Source organism: Anser brachyrhynchus, assembly GCF_964034855.1.
Source record: "Anser brachyrhynchus genome assembly, chromosome: 2".
NCBI lineage: Eukaryota > Metazoa > Chordata > Aves > Anseriformes > Anatidae > Anser > Anser brachyrhynchus.
In genome coordinates this window covers 53889288-53911704 of record NC_137695.1, presented here as the reverse complement: position 1 = coordinate 53911704, position 22417 = coordinate 53889288, and the positions used below count along the sequence as shown (strand labels likewise).

The 22417-nt window shown below is 39.6% G+C and overlaps 1 protein-coding gene across 21 annotated transcripts in view; it reads right to left on the bottom strand.

Annotated features, from left to right (window-relative positions):
- The window catches only part of LOC308188779 (uncharacterized protein), a 293230-nt gene that overhangs the window by 20778 nt on the left and 250035 nt on the right, over nucleotides 1–22417 (bottom strand). For 13 of the 21 annotated variants that reach the window (XR_013945738.1, XR_013945739.1, XR_013945740.1 and 10 more), the window contains one exon: nucleotides 14221–14738. The exons of 1 other annotated variant lie outside the window; for it this stretch is intronic. Coding sequence is in view for 2 of the 20 variants with exons in the window: in XM_080578192.1 (XP_080434318.1) it covers nucleotides 10871–10899; nucleotides 14502–14738 (266 nt within the window). In the remaining 18 variants the exon portion in view is untranslated. Of the gene's footprint in view, nucleotides 1–3792; nucleotides 14739–22417 lie in introns of those variants that run through there. 7 more of the 21 variants (XR_013945745.1, XR_013945746.1, XR_013945747.1 and 4 more) reach the window with 4 other exon arrangements.

The following is a 22417-nucleotide window of genomic DNA, read 5'->3' as shown; positions in this document are numbered from 1 at the left end:
TGGAAGGAAGGAAGGAAGGAAGGAAGGAAGGAAGGAAGGAAGGAAGGAAGGAAGGAAGGAAGGAAGGAAGGAAGGAAGGAAGGAAGGAAGGAAGGAAGGAAGGAAAGGCTCCAAACACTGTAGTCCCTATTTTTATGACAGATTTTCAAAAGTTCTTTTTCTCATCTCAAAGATATTTCCGTTTAGGCACCCATTTGCATGCCTAAATGGGAACGTATCTCCATTTGAAATCTCTCCCCCAGTCTGGGTGCTAATGCTGTTTTGGAGCGAGGCCATATGCGAGTTGCCCAAGGTCACAGAGGAAGTCTCTTGAAGAGCCAGAAATTTGAACCAACTTCTCCTGTGCCCTAACCACAAGTCTATCCTTCCTCTCCATAACAACACAGTGTATTTCTTTGTTAAATTTCTCTCTAGTTAGACATAATGGGCCTTTTTCTTTATTCATACATAATGGCAATATGAAATCAGGAGATTGACACTTGTCATTCACAGGGAATGTTCTTTTTCCTCTTTCCCCCAAAATACAAACACCACTTAGCAGATTGTCATTGGTGGATGACACTAGGACCTCTGTGTTTTACATTTTTTTCCAGCAGCCTAACAAGAGTAAATAGCCCTTTATTTTTATTTTTCATGATAAAACAAGAAGTTGACGACTTGCAGATCCCAGCCACAAAGTATTATTCCCCTTTCACACATAACCTTTACTGAACACAAAAGAAAAATGGGGAAAAACAAACAAACAAACAAACAAAACAAACAAACTTTTTGGTCAAGAAAATCAAGTTAACAACAGGGATTTGTATAACATCCCTCCACTGCTCCTGATACCATGTGAAGAATTAAGTACTAGAGTACTAGTCAGTAGCCACTGGCTACCAAAACATGCGAGTAACCTTACGTGTCCCTGGCAAGACATGTGGAGTAGAACAGCATCAAGTGGAAAACCCAAGCACAGTAATGCATTTTCTGTTGCCACATCTCCATTTTATTTGGAGGGACACGTTCACCCTTTTTAGCTCTGGAGACCATAGTTGGATGTCATTCTATGAACCAAATTATAGATATTCATTGTATCAGACAAATAAAAGAATGCATGTGAGAAATGCCAGTCATACAGAAATCCATTCATCTTTGAGTTACTATTTTTGCATTCATTTCATTTGGGCCTTTTTTGAATCCAGTTTCTTCAAACCCTGCCCTCTTCTACATGACCTTTTTGATCAATAGTCCTTTGTTGTGCTGCAAGGCCTTGGCAGCAGAGGACAGAATGACTACAGCTAATCCTTATCTAACATTTACCTTTAAGCTGTTTGGGTCTTGGCAGAGGTTTGAGCCCTTCGTTTTGTTTAGGTTTTGTAACTAAATGATGAGCACTGTGTTGTTTGAGAATGTGGTCTCCTCAGGAGATCCTAGAGTTTGTGGCTGGTGTTCCCCCCTCTTCCTGCAGTCACCACCACCTCCAGCCAAGAGAGAACTTGCATTCTGCTGCTTCGTCACCTCAGAAATTAGCAGATTACCTCAGCTCTTTGATATATCTTTTGGCAAGTCAGAAAAATTTGGGTTGCCAACTATTTTTGTGTGGAAAGCAGGTCTCTCCCTGTCCTTTTAAGTACAGAAGACATTTTTTGTGGGGAGAGAACTCAGAAAGTCTCTGTCCGACTCTGCAGTTGCCTGTCATTAAAAAAAAAAAAAAAAAAAAAAGCCTCCATCGATTCTTTGTCACTACACTGTCTTCTCACAGGAGTTTAAATGACAAAAATTTGTGTCCAATTTTCAGATGAAAAATCAATGTGAAAAATCAATGTGAAACTTTCTGTACTCCCTGCCCTCAAGAAAGTTTGTTACCCAATACTAAAGGCTATTTTCCAGACACTGCAGTGTAATACTGCTGCCCCAGTAGCCCGTAGAGGAAAACCATTAGACACACAGGAGCTCCCGCCCCCATCCCCAGCAATTTTATCTCAACAAGTACTTCATTTAAGCAAACAGTCTAAAGCGTGATTCATACCCCAGTAAGACAACTATTTGGAACGTGGAGGTCTGCTACAACTGACCACAGCAAGGCAAGGCTTCATAATAAGCCAAGTACCACAACTGCAGATGCAAACCAAATACCCCCATAGATAGACAATGTGCTGAGTAACAAAGCTGGCTGCTTTCTTCCCAAAAGAGGGGGTGGGGAAGTCTATACCAAAAGCTAAACAAAGAGCTCAGTGAGCTCTCAGCACATGAAAATCATTGACAGCTCCGCAGGAGCTGTGGAAGAAGGCCACCAGGCTCAGGCAGGAGCAGAGCTGCGCAGGGATCTTGAATGCCATCAGCTCTGCTGGCAGGACAGCCACATCCACCAGCCTGCCTGAGTCTCCATACAAGGCTCGGCTGGTACAGATCTTGAGGACATCCAGGGGCCGGGAAGGGACCCCAGCAGCCCTTGGAGTCAAACATACATGCACATCAGGGTTTGTTGATAGTTGGATATCCTTGGGCTCAGCATTTCTGTACCAGCCAGGTTTGCCCCTTTTCCAACCTTAACTTAGAATTTTCTCTGGAGCAAAGTTTCACTGAATTTCAGAGTCCTCTGAGTATACATCAGAACTGCAAAGTAAAGCTGCAAGAAGGTATTTGGCTTTATTTATTTATTTATTTATTTATTTATTGTTAGCTTGTATACGGTTAAAAAGGCCTCATGCAAAGTTTGAACTGGTCATTAAAATCACTTCTAAGCTTACTGTGAAATACATTGAGATCTTAAAAAACAAACAAATAAACAAACAACAACAACAACAACAGAACACATATTACTCAGTCTTGCCCTTTTCCCCTCTCTGACAGCAACTGCTGAAAAGGTGCAAGTTACCAACTTCTGAAATACAACATAAATACCCTAAAATAAATCCAGGATTTATACCTAAGTAGATATAACCAAGTGAAACTCACTTTCAGCTTCACAATGTGCAATAATGCATCAGCGAGTGACTGATATATATTGCTGATGAAAGGGAGGGGAAAAAAAAACACAGAAGAAAAAGCCTTTTCACAGTTCAATAGAAAGTTACAATATTTGAGAAATGAATAAGGAGTCATGTAATGGCTTTGCAGCTTTTGAACTTTCACATGTTTCAGATTTTTCTAATGCTTATGCGGATTAAAGAGATTCACATCTCAATGGCTGGGGCAACTCACATTTTTTCTGGATCAGGTTTAATGCTTTCCACACTGTAAAAATTTTACTTTGTATGAACACACCCTGAATTTAAGGAGTTTTTCATACTTAGGCGTGTGTTTTACAGTATGTTTCTTTTTATGTTAACCCTGTCAAAGGGCATGATGTCTGGATCATAAGAATGATCAACTTCTTCAATTTCACACATCAATACACTGGGCCTTTTGGGCATGCTTTTCTTCCCAGACCCCAAAAATAAATTAAAGGGAGGAAAAATGTCAAGATACAATAAACTAGAAGACATCCACATTTTCTTACTTCTGTGTATTATCTCAACCTGGACCCCAGAATAAAAAGGAGAACCATTTATTTCAGTAATGTGCAAAGTTCACGGTTTTAAAGCTACAGCCGCACCCTTTTCATCTCTTTTAAAGATATTTCAAAGCAGGATTGTGGGACCCAAAGAAAGAGAAGAATCTCTGATGTCCAGCCAGTTCAGCCAGAAAAACACTGCATTTTCTACCCTTTGACAAAGGATTAAGGAGTGACAAAAAGCCACTTCATCCTCTCTTAAAAAAAGTGTGTGTGTGTGTGCTTGAATATGATACATATTCTAACTGCTACCAGGAAGGTGTGGGTACTATCTAGTATCAAGAAATAATCACAGGCCTCATAAAAGCCAGCGAATGTCAAATCTTTAAGGCTCAACAGCAAGGGTAACCAAATGTTTAAAAACATTTTCACACAATAGGAATGACAACCCAAAATGTTGTAGCCTTTGCAGAACTGAATTTAATGGATGAACAGAGGAATTTAGTTTTTAGTTTTTAGTTTAGGTTTTAGTTGTAGTCCCACAGACTAAGATAATTTCAGAAAAAGCTAACAAAAAGGGTGTAAGAGGAAAGAGGAAGGTTGGACATTGACATTAGGAAGAGGAAGATTATTTGGATAATAATTGTAGGTATGCCCATTTGGGATATTTCTGGAAGAAAAGAAAAAAAAAAAGAGAGAGAAAAAAAATGCTCTGATGGCTTTTGTTTATGAAAGCAAAATTGCATACTTGCTGTGTAAAATAAAGCACATGGCTGCAAAACTACCTGAAAAATATGTTTCATTTCTATCACCAGTTTCTCATTCATATAGGAATTGACAGGTTCTGATTTCTGACCATCTAACTTTGGCCTAAAAACCAATGTAAATAAATAAAAATTGTATACACTTTTCACCAAAAGAACAATTTTTATATATAAAACCATAGGTTTTACAGACAACAACTACATTTGAAAACAAACTTATCTTTTTAGATTGGGAAATAACCAAGAAAGTGCTTTTGTGGGACTTCTACATTCCATAGGGACATTTATTACTGAATTTCTATTTCTGACTATGTTCGGTTAATTTCATTGAATCTAAGAAATTGTAACCACCAAAACAGTTTTAAAATATCACATTATGGAATTTCTTTTCTTCAATAATACAGCAATTTCTCATGAAGTATCATCAGATGATGTTATTTTCTCCTAAAGCTTTTCAGATCTACTGGTATGTCAAAGTATGCTGGAATAATGTCTTAAAATTCAAATATTTTTCAGGAGGTATCGTGTGTTCAGCATTTTCATTGCTTATGTCCACTTTTCAGCCTACAGGTTTGAGGTACAACAGAAGTTTTGGTAATACAAGGTATTAAAATAAAGACTAGTGAATACATGCATCATAAATACATATAGGAGCTTTGAGCTGACTCATTAAGGGTGAAAAAAAAAACACATAACACTGTACGTATTAGAGATTTTCTCCCTGAGAAAACAGTGCCTTTTTTTTTTTTTTTCTATTTTGTTCTCCTCCTGATGTTATTTGCAGTGTTGCAAGCAAGCAATTGCAGCAAGCCTAGAGTATAACTGTTCGTTGGTCTACATCATTATGCAGCACTGGAATACAGCCAAAAATTCACTGCCTGAGATTTATTTTAGTTTTCTCTGTAACAGAAAAGACCAACTTAGAAATCTTAAACTACAGAACACTGTTGCTCCAAAATCCTGGCTACTTTCTGATTATTTTGCATGCTCTGAACTCCCATTAAAGTCAATACTAATACGAGGCAGCCAGGACTGCCTAAGGCTATCAAAAAGCCAAGGTTTATGGGTGAGAGATGTTTTGAATAAAGGTTATTACCTCTCCTTCCAAACACCACCAAACTGAAAACAGTGGTAATCTGGCTGAGCAAAGAAGGCAACCAACTGTTGTCAACACTTGAAGCCTTGGAGAATCTCTTTGAAGAGCTGGATAAGCAGGTGCTGTGCCCCAGTCAGCACAGCTCTCCAACCAATCCACCAGGCCCCAGCTTTTACTTGGTTCCACAGCTCTGATTTTAGATCATCTACTGTGTTTGAAAACACACAAGCAATCAGATCTGCACAGCATTATTTTCCCGTTCTGCTTCTTAGGAATGTATCATAATATGAGTATCTGCTTTGTGAAATCAAACATCATCTGTCTGCTTGGGGCCCTTGGCTTGCCATTCACTTTCTTCTTCTAAAAGAAATGAGATTACTCTCATAAAGCAAAAGAAAATATTTTGGAGGGCAGTGCTTAATATTCATGTCTTCTGTTTTATTCTCAAGTTCAGCTAACCTCGTATTAAATTTGAACTGACACTACAAATATAGTTTATTTATTTATTTTATATTTGCAAGTATCTCTTCAGTACCACAAAAATATTAGGAATAGTGAATATAAGGCCAAGACAACTCTAACCACAAGACAAGTGTGCTACTCACTGGCTGTTACACAAAACACTTGATGGGTACATGATCAACTGACTGTGACAGAGCAAATAAGGCACTGAAAACTCACAAGAATAGAGTTAAGCAAAAACTAGAGGGAAAAGGATATAATCTTGCCAATAATTAGAGGAAAAAACAAACAAAACAAAACAAAAAAAAACGTGAACTTATGGTCTCATCTGTAAGTTGTAAACAACCATAAGATTGAGTTTCAAAGGAGTAATACAGAGAGCATAGCCCTGCTGAAGATGACTTAACAATTTAGCTCAGGTAAAATTGTGTGTATGTTCCTGCTTGTGCATACATGCAGGAACTGCAAGTGAGAGCTATAATGCATTGGCATCGTTAGAGGTCATGAACAGGAGATTAACGCAAAGATTCATCAGCCATGTTTCAGCCATAACCAAACCAGGTTTGCAGCACAGTGTGCCACCTCCTCCATTCTGCCTGTGTTCTCTGAGGGGTACAGCATTGCACAAAATCTATCACCAGCAGTCTTCTAATAAGTGCTATTATTTCAAATGCCTCCAAATTTGAAGTATCCAAAAAACTTTAACCTCAGAAATTACCGTGTCTTTCTGGCCAATAACAAAGCAAACAAACAAATAACAACAGTAACAACAATAACAACAACAACAAAAGACAAACCTAGACGCAACTGTGGTATAAAATAATTACTTAGTTGAACATGGGTGTGAGTGTTGTTTACATAACACCAAAGTGCCAAAAAAAAAAAAAAAAAAAAAGCAAGGAATACACTGTTAACTTCAGTGACGATAACAGCATAAGTCACTAGAGAGCCAGAAAGCATTTCCTTTTGAAGACTGCTTTCTTCTGCATCTACACTTCTAGGAGCCCTAACTTTGTAAATCAAGACATAAACCACTTTATTCCCTGAGCTGTGCAGCTTGTTAGAGCCTGGACTCTTCTTGGCATATTTTGTTGTTGTTGTTGTTCCATTTCAACAAAACCAAATCCATTTCATGATGAAAGCAGAAGTATATGAAAACAAACAAACAAACAAAAAAAAAACCCAAAACCTGTGTATACTGACCCCAACTCAACCTTAGTCCTGAAGTGGTATTTCCCCACATTTTCTCACACTCAAAATCAAATTTATGATATATTGGTTAAAAATTTAGGTGCTCAAAGAATGCTCAAAGGAATAGAGGAAAACAAAACAAAACAAACAAAAAAAAACAACAACATATAAACAGAAACACCACACTTTGGAATGAGAGCAGAGAAAAAGACATGTTCAGTTGAAAATACCAGAAAAGCCTGGCCTCACTGAATGTGAGGATAAAACAGCCTTTGGTTGGAACAGGATCATGATTTCTGTCAAGATATAAGTCTGGATTCACTTTTGAAGTAGGTGTGGCCTAGGAGCAGGAAGGAAGAATTAACTATAATAAAAACTATGTCTCTCTGTCTTAAACAGCCCATCATGCATTTCGTTTTACCTCACTAGTGACTACAAAAAATGCATAAGTGTTTCTGAAATTCGTCTATCTAGTTATATGCTACTTTTCACCATGCTGTCCTTTTTGTTATCTTTATATTACAGAGCATCATTTTCTGTTGTTGCTGGTGGTGAATAGGATGACAGACGTAATATGATGGTTATGCTCTGTACTGAAATCACATGAATTTTATGACAAGCTACTTTCACTGTAAACAAACCAGCACCACACACCTGGAGGCATGGTTTTGGTATTATCCTGAGGCAATTGTGATTACATTCTGTAAAGTATGCTTCAGTGTTGCATTTGTGTAAATTGTGCTTGCGCCTTTTATACCTATACACATGCATACTACATGTATACAGCATTTCTGAGTGTATAGGCATGTACGTCCAGGAAAAGCATGAATGTGGGAGCCACAGTAACACTGCTCCTGGCTGAAGGTAATGTTACAGAATTTGTTTCCATGTTAATGGATCACAGTAAAAAATCTTGTAAGGATTATTTTAATTTGCAAAACATTTGTATTCCCTACTGTACTGCAATGAAAGGAATGTGCCAACCACCACTCTTTAAGAAATATAATACAATTCATCCTACTTTTGGTTTGAAATTAGAACCAAAACACATTTACTGCAGAAGAACTGATCTTTATGGCCCTGGAAGGAGGTGAAGGCTGGGAGTAAGCTCACTCCTTGCCACTACAATCCTCTCATGGGAATCTAGATGTGCTGTTATATATTCTGTGTCCTCTGTTCCTTTTCAGAAAACCAGAAAGCTGTGATGACATCACAAAATGCACAACGAATCCACAACCAGCCAAGACTCCCAGCTCAGAAATACACCGACCACTAAAACCATCTCAAATCCACAAATGGAAGAAGGATTTGGTCTCTTTTACTGGAAGAAAAAAATCATTGCTTGCATACACTACTAGTAAATCAGCACCCGCTTAGCCATCCTAGAGCCTGAAACACAGTCTAATAGATCTTTCATATCTCACAGGAGAGGTCGTGGTACAGGAATGTTGAACAATACAACACAATCTTTTGTAGGTAAGCAACTTCTAGGTAGGAGGTGTAAGTTGTTATAACAATAGAAACCTCAGAGGAGATCATCAGAAAATGATTAATATGTTTTTCAAAGGAATGTGCACAATCAACAATCTTTTCAAGAGACATATTTCAAAATCCTCTGGTGCCCTCTTTCTTATATTTTACACACAGAGAGAGCTCAGATTTTGTTTTTGTTTAATTAATTCCATATTTCTGTTACTTATAATTACCCAAAGCATTATGATCATATTATTCACACATTCATTTATTTGGAATAATTTCCATTAAAGAGACTTTCAGAATAGTAACCTAATGTTGAATATGTATTCTGGTGCATTTTTCATGTTTAATATGTCACTCGATGGTTTGCTAAACCATCTGATTTGATGTTTGTTTTAAATGTTCACTGCACTGAAATCTCAAACAAATATCAAGGATATAATTCTTTTCCACAGAGTATGTGCTTGATATTGTTTCTTGATTTTCTTTGGACGAGAACTTTCTTTCTTAGCATGAATATGCCAAAATAAGATAATACTCAACACATTTTTCTAGAAAAGAGGGTTCCCATGAAACGAATACAATATTGCACAGTAATTTTGATTTGCTGAAGTCCAAGCCAGCTAATATTCCAGGTGAACTGTGTAAAACTACAACTGACTACAATCAACAGGGGCCAGACCCTCAACAGACAATTACACACAAAGGCTGGCTGCTGCCTACCCTCCCAAAAGGAAAGTTGCCTCTTCCTCCCAGAAGGAACTGACTTCCACACCAGTATTTCATTTTTGTTAGAAAGAGGCTGCCCACTTGAATACCAGCACCAAAGACACATTGGGAGGGGCTGAACCTGTCTGTGATTTGATCCTTCTCTCCGAGAACTGGTTCATCACAGGGAAAACAAGCAGGGAGCGCAAGGGGAAACTCAGCAGAAAGCACAACACAGAGTTAAGTTTGGAAGATGGACCAAACTGAAAACCCAGGTGGGATGCCACAGCCACTGACAGCACCACACAGGAAAGCAGAGCAAGAGATCAGGCTTTGATCAAGAGAATACTGGGAGAAGTGGGTCCTGCCGTGGGACCAACACTGCAGTTTCACTTTCTGGAGTTACATCTGGGACAGACAGGGAGAAAAAAGCAAGAAGGAACACAGATGCTGGGCTTCAGATAGTGCCTCTCTTCATTTTCTCTCCTCTAAAAATCTGTCAATCCATGGGACTGCCAGGAAGGAGCAGATACGGAAGAGCTGTGTGTTTCAGGAATGAATCACAGACAGGAAAGAGGTGCAGGAATTCAAATCTGTATGAATTGAATGCTTTTGCTTCAGCCACAAAACACGTTCAAAAGCATGTCTCCATTTTCAGTTGCTTCATCTTCATACCTTTCACAGAAACTCCAGGGGCCAAGGTAGGGGGCCGGGAAGCTCTGTGTCCAGGGAGACTTCTGGCTGTCTAGACAGACCTGAAGGCTGCTCACACCGCTCTGAAAGGTGTCTCATTCATCCAAATATTTCAAATGAAACTCTTTCAGACACAAATGAGCTCACTACTCAGCACTGAGTCACATTTTTATTTCGCAAATACAAAGACTTCCAAGTCCGTCTCCACCATCCCCAGCTGTTGAAAAGTCACCATGCTTTGAGTGTGACATCATGAGGTGTTGCCATGAAAATCAACTTAAAATTATAAGCACTAAATTCTAATTCCTCTACATGGTAAAGGATCATACGGGGGGAATTGCAGTTTAAACAAAGATCTTCAATAATTAGTGATAATAACAAAGGAAATATTCATAATTACATCAAAGAATTCTTCACTGAGTATTGTTTTTATTTGCTTCCTGAGGGATCAGAGTTCTCTGAAAAGACATGACTATTTTAAGCAGGTGTAGATAAATAAAAAATGGCTATCAAGAGAATCCAACTTCAAACTGAAGCTGGAAAAATACTCCACAATCCAGAAGAGGTTATCTAATCAATCTGTTTACAGGCCAATTGTCAGATCTCTGCTAGGTGGTGTACGTTGGTAGTGTGTAAGCATCTTTTCAGATGAACATGGCACACTACACTACAGTACACCCCAAGTGTCTGCCTCTGCATATAGGAGACAAAGTCTGGGGATTAATTTCATCCACCAGCATAAACACGGGACTAATTTTATGAAGTACAGATAGCTAAAAATAGCCAAGAGCAATGTTATGCAATAAAACCTGGTATATGTTTCCCCTTTCCAGACAAGGGAATCTGACATAGCTTCAAATAAAAAAAGGCAGCAGCCTGAGCAGAATACAAACTATATTCATTTTTTTTTCCCTTCTGAAGAGGTAGAATTTGAATCTCCCATATATTAAAGATGCATGCCCTCTGCTGTATCATTTCAATGACTTATATAGCAAATGATGATCACAAATTCACAGTGCTTCTGTCCTCCCCTGGAAAAAATAAATAAATAAATAAATAAATAAATAAAAGGTAAAAATGAATGGAAATGAACTTTCTTCTGCCCCTTTTTATGCATTTGAGAGACGAAAAAACGAGATAGATAAATCTGCATAATACTGAACTGAATCTCTTTAATTCCAGTCAGCTTTTATCATTCAATCACTGAGTCTGTATGTGGAAAAATTCATGCTAATTCCCCCTAGCAACAGCCTCAGCCTATCAGGGCAAGCCATGCACCATGCAGCTGCCAGCCAGCAAGAATAACTCTAAGTAGGTCAGGCCTGCATTTCTAAAAATGCCACGGGTAGTAACCCCACTGTCCCGTCTGTCTGCCCTGCCCCATAATAACCTCAATTGCTCGGTGACACAATGACATACTACCCTGTTAGAGCGCAATCAAATCAGGCTGCATTATTCTGCTGCGAGCATCGCTGCTGGATGAAGGACCCATCCAGGGGCAGCATTAATCAGGCAGCCATTCATGTCCACTAGCACTTCACTCTGGAGATGGGGCCTGCATTAATGACCAGCTGTTTGAACGAACACAAACAAAATAATGCCTTCCACCCTGTCGGGTCCACAGAATACGCTATTCTAATCAGGCAGGTTGTGCTCATTGACTAAGTCTAAAATGTAAATTAAACAGCCCCAGACAATGCCAGCTTTTGTAACCTTCTATTAATTAAAGTAAGTATATTTAAATTATGCTACACACAATTCAAAGAGCTATTGGTTTAATATACAGAGTCATCTCCTCCTACAAATTTGTGTTCACAGTCAAAAAAAAACAAACAAAACAACAACAACAAAAAACCACCAACAACAAACCCACAACCCACTGTTTGCGTAATGCAATCTACCTATCCTGGTAAATTAAACAGCGACATAAACAGCGCTGAACTGCACCCGACTTCTGCTGGGAGCAGGGAAACATGCCAGTCTGCTAGAAATTGGGTAACATGAACACAAGCAGAAACGAATGCTGACTATGGTGCGTGGGTATTGATAAAAGCCGTGTAAACATCTTTCAGCCCCAACACAGAGAAAGGCCAGTCAGAACAGATTAAGCACCCCCTGCAATCTCACTGCTTAAGCGCTGCTGAGTTGCCAGCCCAGACCTAAAAATAATGGCAGGGGTCAGAAAGCTCCCCACGGGCTCTGGGCACGTCCCTCGAGGAGCAGACAGCCCCACACTGCCGCGTTCCCAGCGTAGCCCCAGGGACTGCTGTTTGGCTGCAAGATGTTGCACTAAGCCTTTTTTCCACCCCCACCCCCCTAGACCAGAGAAGCCTTAATATGAACCACACCAGACCCACAGTAGGTCTTCTCTGGGGTGGTATTTCAGTATCAAATCTGCAGCGCCAGAGCAGAGTTTCAGCATGCTCGCTTTGTGTTTAATTACACCCTTGCTTTTAAACACCTCCGCGCGGCTGGCCAGTCTCTCCCTTCAGAGCATGCCTCTGTGTCACGCAGCTGCCTGTACAAGACGGAGCCAGGAGAGACATTTTTTAGGATAGACAGCTCATCTGCATTTCTTCTGAAGGATTCACACTTTCACTGGGTGCATGCCCTCTGACAAACCAATAGTTCAGTCTTCAGTTTTGCAGAATGCAGCAAGTCTCGTACATGTAATCCGTCCGCCTCTGATTTACAAATACAGCCGATTCATTAATCCATCTTGCTCTTTCTTGTTTGAGCCAGGCTTGATAACCAGGTTATGACTGTCTTCCTTTGCTTTGTGGCACACATCAGATAGCTATTCTTGGAGAGATACAGTCACTGACGTAACCACGGACTCCTAATTACAAGCTGCTGACATTTTCCTCGTCTCTGCAGCTTTGAAGCTCTGAGTTAAGAGCCACTCTTCCTCCTCCTTGCTTGCTTTAAAACTGCCTGAGTTAGAAGCACAGCAGTTTCAGAAAGGTGCTGGAGTGGTATAAACTTCTTTGCAGAGCCTGCTGTATTGCCAAGGTTGTTTTTCTTTAAGCAAACAGAAAACTACAGTATGGGAGTAATAAGACTCCTTCGCCCCCAGCACAAGAATGTTATCGAACAGCTGGCTAAATATAATCCAACACACAGGGCTGCCTTTGTGGACTGGGTAACAAATAGTGGAAGGGCCAGACAGGCGTCTTGCAGGGTAGCTCACCATGACTATTGGGAAATCCCCTCGTACACATTTTAGGATGACATTATGGTCTACGGATTTGTATTAAAAAAAAAAAAAAAGAAACCTCTTTCTCAGTAGGCAGCTGCTAAAAGCCATGCCAAGCTTCAATAGCTGACTGCAGCATTGTTTCCCCTATTTATGCATTGTTCAGATTTGGGCAACCTGAGCAGCCTGCTGAACTCAATATGCCAGCATGGTGACAAGGCTACCTGTTCTAAAAACATGATCTCTCTGATGCATGTGCAGAAATAAAAAATAAAAATACAACAACCCCAGATACATTTCAGATAAATCCACTGCCAAATGCAAGCGTTGCCTCTTTCCAATAGAGGAAGAATCATTTTTAATTAGAGGCTGATTTTGAAATTCTGAAAAAATGTAAATATAATGCTGACTATAAATGCTCAGTTTACCATTTAGCCATCTGACGACTGTGATAGCCAGCTGGTCTAGAAGTCATCTGGGATGCATTTATTTTGATTAGATTGATCACATTTCTATTTACAGTATAGAATTTTTCACCATACTGAATACAGCTGTGTTTATAAAGATTTTAAGATGGAGAAAAGGAACCTCCCCCCACACACACACAGTTTCTCTCAGCAGTGCAGAAGATTCAGTGCTTCAAGGTGTTAAACAGAAAGGATCTGCTTTCACATTTCTTAGAATAATTCTGCCTACGTCTGCATTCGCAAAGTGCCATCTCAGTCAGGAAATAGGTGTAGAGCTATGGTTGAAAATAAAAGCTGCTATCAAGTCTGACCCATCAAAATTACAAGCTTCCTCTGTAAACTGGTCAGAAATGTCTTTCTTTCATGTCTGTACATGCTCTCACACATATAAGCGCGCACACACACACACACACACAGAGTGTATGGCTGCTGTTTTCCCTGGGGATATCGCTGCAGCCACCTAGCTCATCAGTTCTCTCCCTGACAGCATCAGGAGTGTTTGAGCTACAATTTACAGTCCCTCCATCCATACATTGCTTTCTTAATTATGCCATCCTCTCTGCAATGAGAATGCACAGATCAGACAAACAGCACACAGCATTTCTTCTTCCTCTGCATTTGCACTCGCTCTCTCGCTCTCTCGCTCTTCCTCCCGTGGCTTTGCCTTAACAGGCAGACACAACCAATACCTTATTTATCCATCTCCAGCACAACGCTGAGGTGAAACCCGACTGCGGCTCTGTGGCTTTCCCCATGTTAATCCTCTGGAGCAGCAGAGGCTGGATTCTTGCTGCTGATGCCCTTGTTGAGCACTGGATTACTTTACATCATATTTCTTTAAGCTTTCACCCACCCCATCCTAGATGAACATGCCTCCTTCCCCGCTCCCAAAAAAAAAAAAAAGAAAAAGAAAAAAAAAAGAAAACCCCAAAACCACCACACATCACAACCCTTTGCTTCCAGAACCAACAGAAAAAAATGTGGCTCCATCGCTCCTCTTCCTTAGCAATGTGCAGACGAGTGAGTCTCAAGTCAGCCAAGCCAGGGTGAAGCACAGGCAGCGAGACTGCAGCAGCCCCAGCAGCAGCAGAAACAGCAGCAGCCGCCCAGGTAAATGGGGGGAAAAGCAGGCTGTGTTGAGAGTGGCGCAGCGCCGTAGCTGTGAGGAAAGACAATCTCGCTTCTTCCGAACAGTGCAGCTTTATGCCTGCAGGAACGGAGAAAAGGGAAGACCCGGAATTAAAAATAGAAGCCGAAACAGTTAAGATGAAATAATAACTATCATAAATGATTGTAACTTTATTTTTTTCTGGGCTTCGGGGTTTTTCAGGGGGGTGTCTTTTCCCCCCCTCTCCCCAAAGTCTCCTTTGTTGCTGGATGTTACTGTCCAAGAGTGCGGAGTCACAAAGGCTCACTCTCCAAAGCGCAGCGAGACCAGCATCACATGAGAAACCACATGACGCACCCAAATCGGATGCTGATGTGGTCCACTATTTCACTCGGGGGGGAAAAAGCTCAACCGAAACATGCCCCTCTCTAGTGGTTAGAAAGAATTTCCCTTTAAACACACACACACACACACACACAAAAAAAAAAAAAAAAAAAAAAAAAAACGAATAAATATCTCTGTCTTCAACACCAATGCTTCAAGAGGCAGGAGAATGCTGTTCCACAGACACTAGCTGGATGGCAGCAATATTACTTCCAGACTACGTTATTCAAAGCTGATTCCACTTAAGTGAATTCCTGAAAAGCATACTCCATGTCTTCATAACATGAAGAGGCTCAGAAAACCAACTCCATTATCATTCCCTACAATCTGTATCCAAACCTGTGTTCTGAATAATTTATCCAAGACTAATAAGCTGTTTGCCAAGACAACTCCTTTTCTCACTCAGCCCCACACTCACAATCAACTACGGTGAGAAAATGAGGGGTATTCTTTGTTTTCATAACTGGTAATTTTAGCAAATGCACTGTCCCACAAAATAATTAGGAAAAAATGAGCATTTTTTTTTCCTCACTTATGGACACAACAGGGCTCTGTCTGGTTTGCATTCGGTGGCAGTGTTTTCCTAATGTTGCTGACTCAAAAGCTTTCAGTCCAAGTCAATAAGCAAATGCTCTTTCCTACCAATTCCCACAGAGGTGTTGTGCCACAGTGTTAAACACAGCAACATCTGGATACCCTTGGTAGTCCCGAAGTAAGAGTATGTAGCTCCACAATGCTTTTCCCTGTCAGGGCACCAAGCAGTTAACATCCTTGGCTGCTTCACCATCTTGCGTATAGGAGCATGGAACCGAGGGACTGACTGGTTAGCTTGAGAAACAAAAGCAAAAAAGCTGACCTTGGCGATCGATGAAATTGCTGCTGTGTAAAGTTTTTATCCAACAAACACAGCGGTTTGTAGCTTGTTTTACTTCTTGTTTACTTCTAACATTTGTTCAAAATACAGAGCAGGTGGTACACAGTCCTTCATCCCCTTTGTTCGCAAAAGCCGGGCACCACCTTGCAACGCTGTGCTCCCTGGTTCTTTACACTGAAACCATAGCTGGTGTCAGGGAAATATAAAAAGATAGCTGCACAGCTGTTCTGCACAGGATCCCATTGCAAGCTCCGAAGTTTATGAGATGCAGATAAAGCACACAATTCCCCAGAAGAGAGAGATGCCTAGCACCCAGGTGGGGAACTGAAATCGGAGCAAAACCCAAGTGCTCTATTGTGCCGATTTCAACATTCCCAACTGCTCACGCAATAGCAGATTGCAAAAATTTGCACAAGGCAGTTCAAGCTTGTTCTCATTGGCTCCTATCAGAAAGGGGCTTTTCAATGGGCTGCACCTTGGACTTGCCTAAATTACACAAAATCCAGTTGTAGTGTTCACCCTCATTGGGAAGCTAGTGTTCAGAAGAGCCTCTGGACTATATATGAAAAAAATCAAAAGATTATCATAGTCATCCAAGGGTATTTTCACAGGTGGTGCAATATCAGCACTGTCAAGTCTTTGCTGGAAAATGATATTGGTACACCCAAATTCAGATTGTAGTTAATAGATATAGTATGGTATTTTCAAATACAGTGTCAGCTAATATGGAGAATAAAGGCTTCAGATGGTGTTTTCTCAGTCCAAAAGATAAACATTACTAAGGCGTGGATTCAGTGGAGCAAAATAGGTTACAGGGCTTTTGATTACAAGACCAAAGGAGCTGTCCTGGTGACCACTCTCATTATTCTTAAGCTATAAAACCATTATTATAGTATATCTGAGAATGGATTCTTGTCCATTCTTATTAATTTCTATGATAGATCCACAGGAGTTCTTGACTTTGTGAGCTTATGATTTTTCCCACTTTGTACCAGTAGCTCATTTATCTATTCTGACTCAGAATCACAGATATATTGGTTAGAAGGGTCCTCTGGAGGTCATACAGAGAACCCTCTGTTTAAGCAGGGCTATCACCAACATTACAACAGGTCAGCTGTGACTTTGTCTAGGCAAGTCTTGAAAAAACTCATGGATGGAGATTCTTTAACCTCCCTGGGTAACCTCTTCCAGTGCTAAACCTCCTTCCCTGGGGAAATATTGTACAGAAGAACATTCTCTCTCTCTTTTTAACATGTAGGACCTTCACTGCACTGCTAGTAGGAAATACTGAATTACATACATTTCCTAAATCTAACACTGAAGCAGTAGAAGAGAAGTGAAGGAGTCAAGGAATGAAGAAGCTCTTTTCTTACTTGTTTAATCAAGTTCAGATCAAATCAGTAGCATTTCCCAATTGCCACCATCTGATGATTGCTTTGATATCTATGCGCTTCCATCTCAAGTATTAACTAAAACAGCAATGACCACCCTAATAACAAGTCCAGTGTTGTCCCATGTGTGCTAACAACGAGAAAAAACAAAGCCCAAATGAATGTGAAACCTGACCTACTCTGTGAAGTCAGAACTAAGGTTGAACCAACATGGTAGCTAGAGGATGCTGCTTCATTCAGAATAAACAGTATAATATGCATTTTTTTAAACAGACCTGAAAAAGGGGCCCTACAGAATTTGTAAATTTGCCCAGGCTTGTGAAAAACCTCTTATGAGGGTAGTTGTTTTATGTACTTCTAAATATGAGCTAGAGATACACATCCACATTAGATGCAAATGAAGGGAAAGAAGGAAAAAGACTATTACAAAGACAACAACCACTCATTGTTTCTTTAGAAATATAAAAGACTTAGATGAAGTACCTTGTGAGATAGTTCTTCAGGCAACAAGAGCTTAAAATCCAATTCTTACACTGAGATCCCTTAATATAAACTCCCCATTAAATTCTTTGATAAGAGCATGGGTAACTAACCCTTCTTTCCTCTTCAAATCTCTAACATAGGTTTTTGCTATGTTCGATACTATTAATACTTGAAGTAATTCATAGGCAGACTAAAGTTACCTAAATGACTCTCTCAGTTGACTTCCACAGCACATTTTCTCCCCTTCCATTCAGTGAGTGAAGAAGACGGAAGATGTCCACATAGAACATATGAGCATACAGGTGGGAATTGCTGGGTGGCACCATTAGCAATTGAGCTCATATGAAAGCAAATGGAAGATGCGGAAAGAACTGGGCCTATTTTGGATGCTACCTTGGCATAGCTAGTCAATAGCATTTTTCCCATCACCGATTTGGTACCAGTATTTGAAGATCTGTTCTCAGACATTTGGTCATAAATCATGCTTTGTATTTGAGCAGCTTCATGCTAACTTAGCAATACACTAGCTACCTTGGATTTGATGTAACTGTCCACAGGAGACAGGCTTTGGAGCAAAAGTCAGCATCAGAGTAGGCTCTAGATCAGCATGAAGAATTAGACCAATATACAGGCAGCCCAAAATGAGAACAATTCACAACTCTTTAAAAGCTACTGAATGCTATGGAATAATTTCCAGGTGCTTTTCAACGAGATTCAGTATGCTTTTTCGTATGGTTAATTGTCTGATTCATTGACTTTCACTGACAATTAAAGACCGGATCCCAATTCAGCAAGAGTTGCACTGTTAAAGAGAACAAGAGCTAAAGCCCTTTCAGCACCAGACAGTGTTAGGACTCAAATGAAGAAAGCTACCCAAGTGCCTTTAGGGCACCAGCTTTTCCCCTTTGTGAAAAGTCCCTTTTGGGACTGATTTCCTGAAGCCCAAGGAAGCAGAACTTCACATTGGTTAAGCATAGCACCGGCACTGCAAACACTGGACAAAAGTAACAGGACTTAGCATAAACAAGAATCTGTCAAATGGTTTCACAAAAAAAAAAAAAAAAATTCTTGTTCATTACACCCCAAAACTGACACCACTGTGTGGTACTAAACATTGCCACCCAGGAAGTGGGAACTGAAAAACAGCAGGAAGTTGGAGAAATGCTATAATTTCAGTTGAAACAGAATGCCACTAATAGACAAGTGCATATCATTAAAATGCAGAATTGCTAATTTTGACAGAAAAATATGGTTGCTAAATTCTGCAATGAATGGTCGGTTTGAATGCTTGACGATTCTCAGTGAGTATCAGGGCTTGCGGTTTGTTTTTCAGTGACCCTTCTCTTCAGAATCTGCAGATAGAGAAAGCATTACCATTAAGGTTGAGGTTTCAACCCAAAAGCTAGGCAAAACTTGATGTTTCACTGAACCTGAAACCCCAGAGTGAACCTCAAGTGTGTAAACGGCATGGACTCAAACCAAAACAAATACGTTAGCCCCACATGAACAAAAACCACAGAGCTGCACATGAGTCTAAGCATTGAGCTGTGATGGCTACTGGCCAAGGCATGAAGTGTCCTTTGCTTTTTGAAGTGCCCTACAACGTACTGGTAGATGTTTAGTGACCACAGGATATGTCTAGACATACACTGCCATAGCTTGGAGATGTTCAGGTCTACTTTAACTGAGAGTTCAATTACCAGAAGCAGTTTCTCTACAGTGGACAGAGATCTTCAGGAGGGTAAAATATCCTATAAAAAGTTTTGCATGGCCACAGATAAACTTCTTTGGTACTTGATGGGCTTCTTCAAAGCCATTTCCTGACGGCACCTGGAATGCTGATCTAGCTACTGTCTCATATAAAAGACATGTTTTAGTTGTCCGTTCAGGAAACAAAATAGGCATCAGGCTACCTTCTGGTAATTTTCAGTAGAATGTGCCATGATCTGCATAGATCATCGTAGTAAATGCATGTAAAAAATAGGGAAATGCTTCTTCTGCATTTTCAGCACAGACCTTTATCACAAGAAACGGCTGAAGTGCACAGTGAATCTTTTACATTCATCTGGAGCCAGATCACTGTATTTGAATTCACTGATTATTCAATAGTACTCTTTGAAAATTTTCCCACATTAATTCTAGGATATGTGATAGATAGTTTACTGCAATTATCCTACCAGTCATAGTTCTGCTATGCCAGATAATAGCACTGACCACATATATTTGTATTTGCCAGCTGTTTAATCATAATATTCTGTTCCCAGTGTGAATACCTGCTATTTCAAAATTGAAATTCACCTACTACAAATATTGCATACTTTGCCTAAACTTCATGGTTCCACCTTCACTTCCATCAGTAAATTTATCTGGAATACATGCAGACAAGAAGCAATAAAATAGTTCCAGATAAAGCTAAAAATGTTATATTTATAAATCTGAAAGATGTTTTCTCAATACTCACCCACTTTTGATCGTTAGAATTTTAAAAAATGTCTAAGCATGTTAAAGGACTAAGACTCTGTATCTTAAGCACTGTGCTTTTGGATCACTGTAAACTGTGTGAGAAAGACTTCAGCTGGCAGTCCTGGAGGAGAGAAGAAATGTGGGAATTCAGAGCAGAATGTTGTTTTGCTGAATGCAGCAAAATAATAACCAATGCTGAATATATATATATATTTTCTGCATTTATAGAAGCTTCCTAAGGTTAATATTTCCAGTAATATTTTGACTTATTTAATACTGTTTCCTACATTTCAGTTGGCCCTCGGGGTAAACTCTTCTCACAGTTCAAAAGCAACTGCCATGATGCATATGCCAGCATAAAAGGGGTCAGGCCATAAGACCCTGTATAATACTGTAATTATTGTAAGGATGTAAAAAGAAAATAAAATTTGTATAGAGAATTTGTAACTGTGTTAAACAAAACTTGAACACACAACTTACGGGAAAATACTAATGCTTTATATAGCTTGCTCTTTGTTCAACTTCCACTCTTGTAATTGTTCCCTCCTAATTTCCTGAAAGTGTAAAATAACACTCTTTTGACATAACTATGGAATATTTAGTTGCTACAAAACACATCATTTAACCTACACCACCAAAAACGTGACCACTGAATTGAGCCCCAAGTCTTCCATTATATTCGTATGCCTTTTGTGTTACAACTTTGATTTTGATTCCAAAACTCAAACGTTGCATTGTTTAGTAAATCTGTATGCACTTCAGTAAGAGAATTTAGTCTGAATACACAAATGCCTAACATAAATATCCTAATTCCCTTAAAAAGTCATACAGGTGCTGCTATTATGTTGATGAACACAGAACACTATGAAAGATGGTGCAAAGGCCAGAAAACAAGCAAGTTGTGTGATCTGCCGGTTCCCCACACAAATAAATATCTAAATCCTAATGTGTTTTAAAAACCCAAGAAAAATCTGTGTGATGAGGCCACATGGGGATCAGTCTGAGCTGCACAGGCAATGGTTACCAGTCTATGAAGGGCCAGGAGTTGCTCAGTGAATTAATATGATACCCATATTAAAATTAAATAACCATTATTATTTTTTTGAGATGAAAAATCATACGCTACATAGGGAAAAACACACAGAAACATATTACAACCAACTATTTAGTGAAACTTCTGAAAAAGCAATTAATATTTGGTCTTGGGCGAGGGACTGGTCTCCTTTTGTTGGCTGCCCAGTTTTAAGCGGGTATTTTACATGTAAAACATTACAAGTTCAAAGTGGAAGAACTCTTGTTTTTTCACCTGTGAGTGGTTTCAACTTAGACTTCAGCATTACTGTCAGGAAGTCAGTTTTTCCATGCTTGTTACTGTAAACAAAATTGTATGGCAAATCTCCAAAAGTGATAGGTCAAGGACCAAACTGCAAGAGCGACAGGCTGCTTCCAGAAACTGAAGACACAGCATCAAAGTGAGAATAACCATTTTTTTAAACTGTGTTTGATGTTCTTGTTACTCAGTTGTTTGGGCAGCACAACAAACACATACAAATACACCCTGGAATACATATATATGATCTATATCTGTCTGAAACAGTGAGTGAATGGGTAGGGAAAAAAGCCAGCATCATCCGGTATTAACATTGCCTCCCACTCAGTACTTTAATGGCTGCTTATATTTGTCAAACCTCGATCCAAGCTCTGCTTGGTTAAAACCTTTTACCTTGCTTTGTAAACTTACAGCAAACTAACATTAAACACATCTAAAGAAGAGTCCTTCTCCCCAGACAATAACATTTCTATTGATGTTTTCTTCATAAAGCATTAGGACCACCAAGAGCTGCAGCATGAACTTAACATTTGAGGGGCATGCATCTTGTACATCAGTATTACTTTCTGCTTCTCCTCAAACATGAACCCAAATTTGCCAATGTTGTAACTTTTTTTTTTTTTTTTTGGAATCTGAAACTCCTTTAGAAGGCTAAGTATATTTTTAGTGAACAGAATCACAGAATCCACCCCTTTCTGCCTTTGTGTGAGGCTTTCAATATTGCCTAACTTTACACACTTTCTAATGGGCATTTTCCTCCCAAGGTTTCTAAGCCAAGGTTCTGCATTAGCAACTGAAGCTGATGGATGCTGTGCCATGTGGTAGTATCATGTAATGCATCCCAAACCGAATA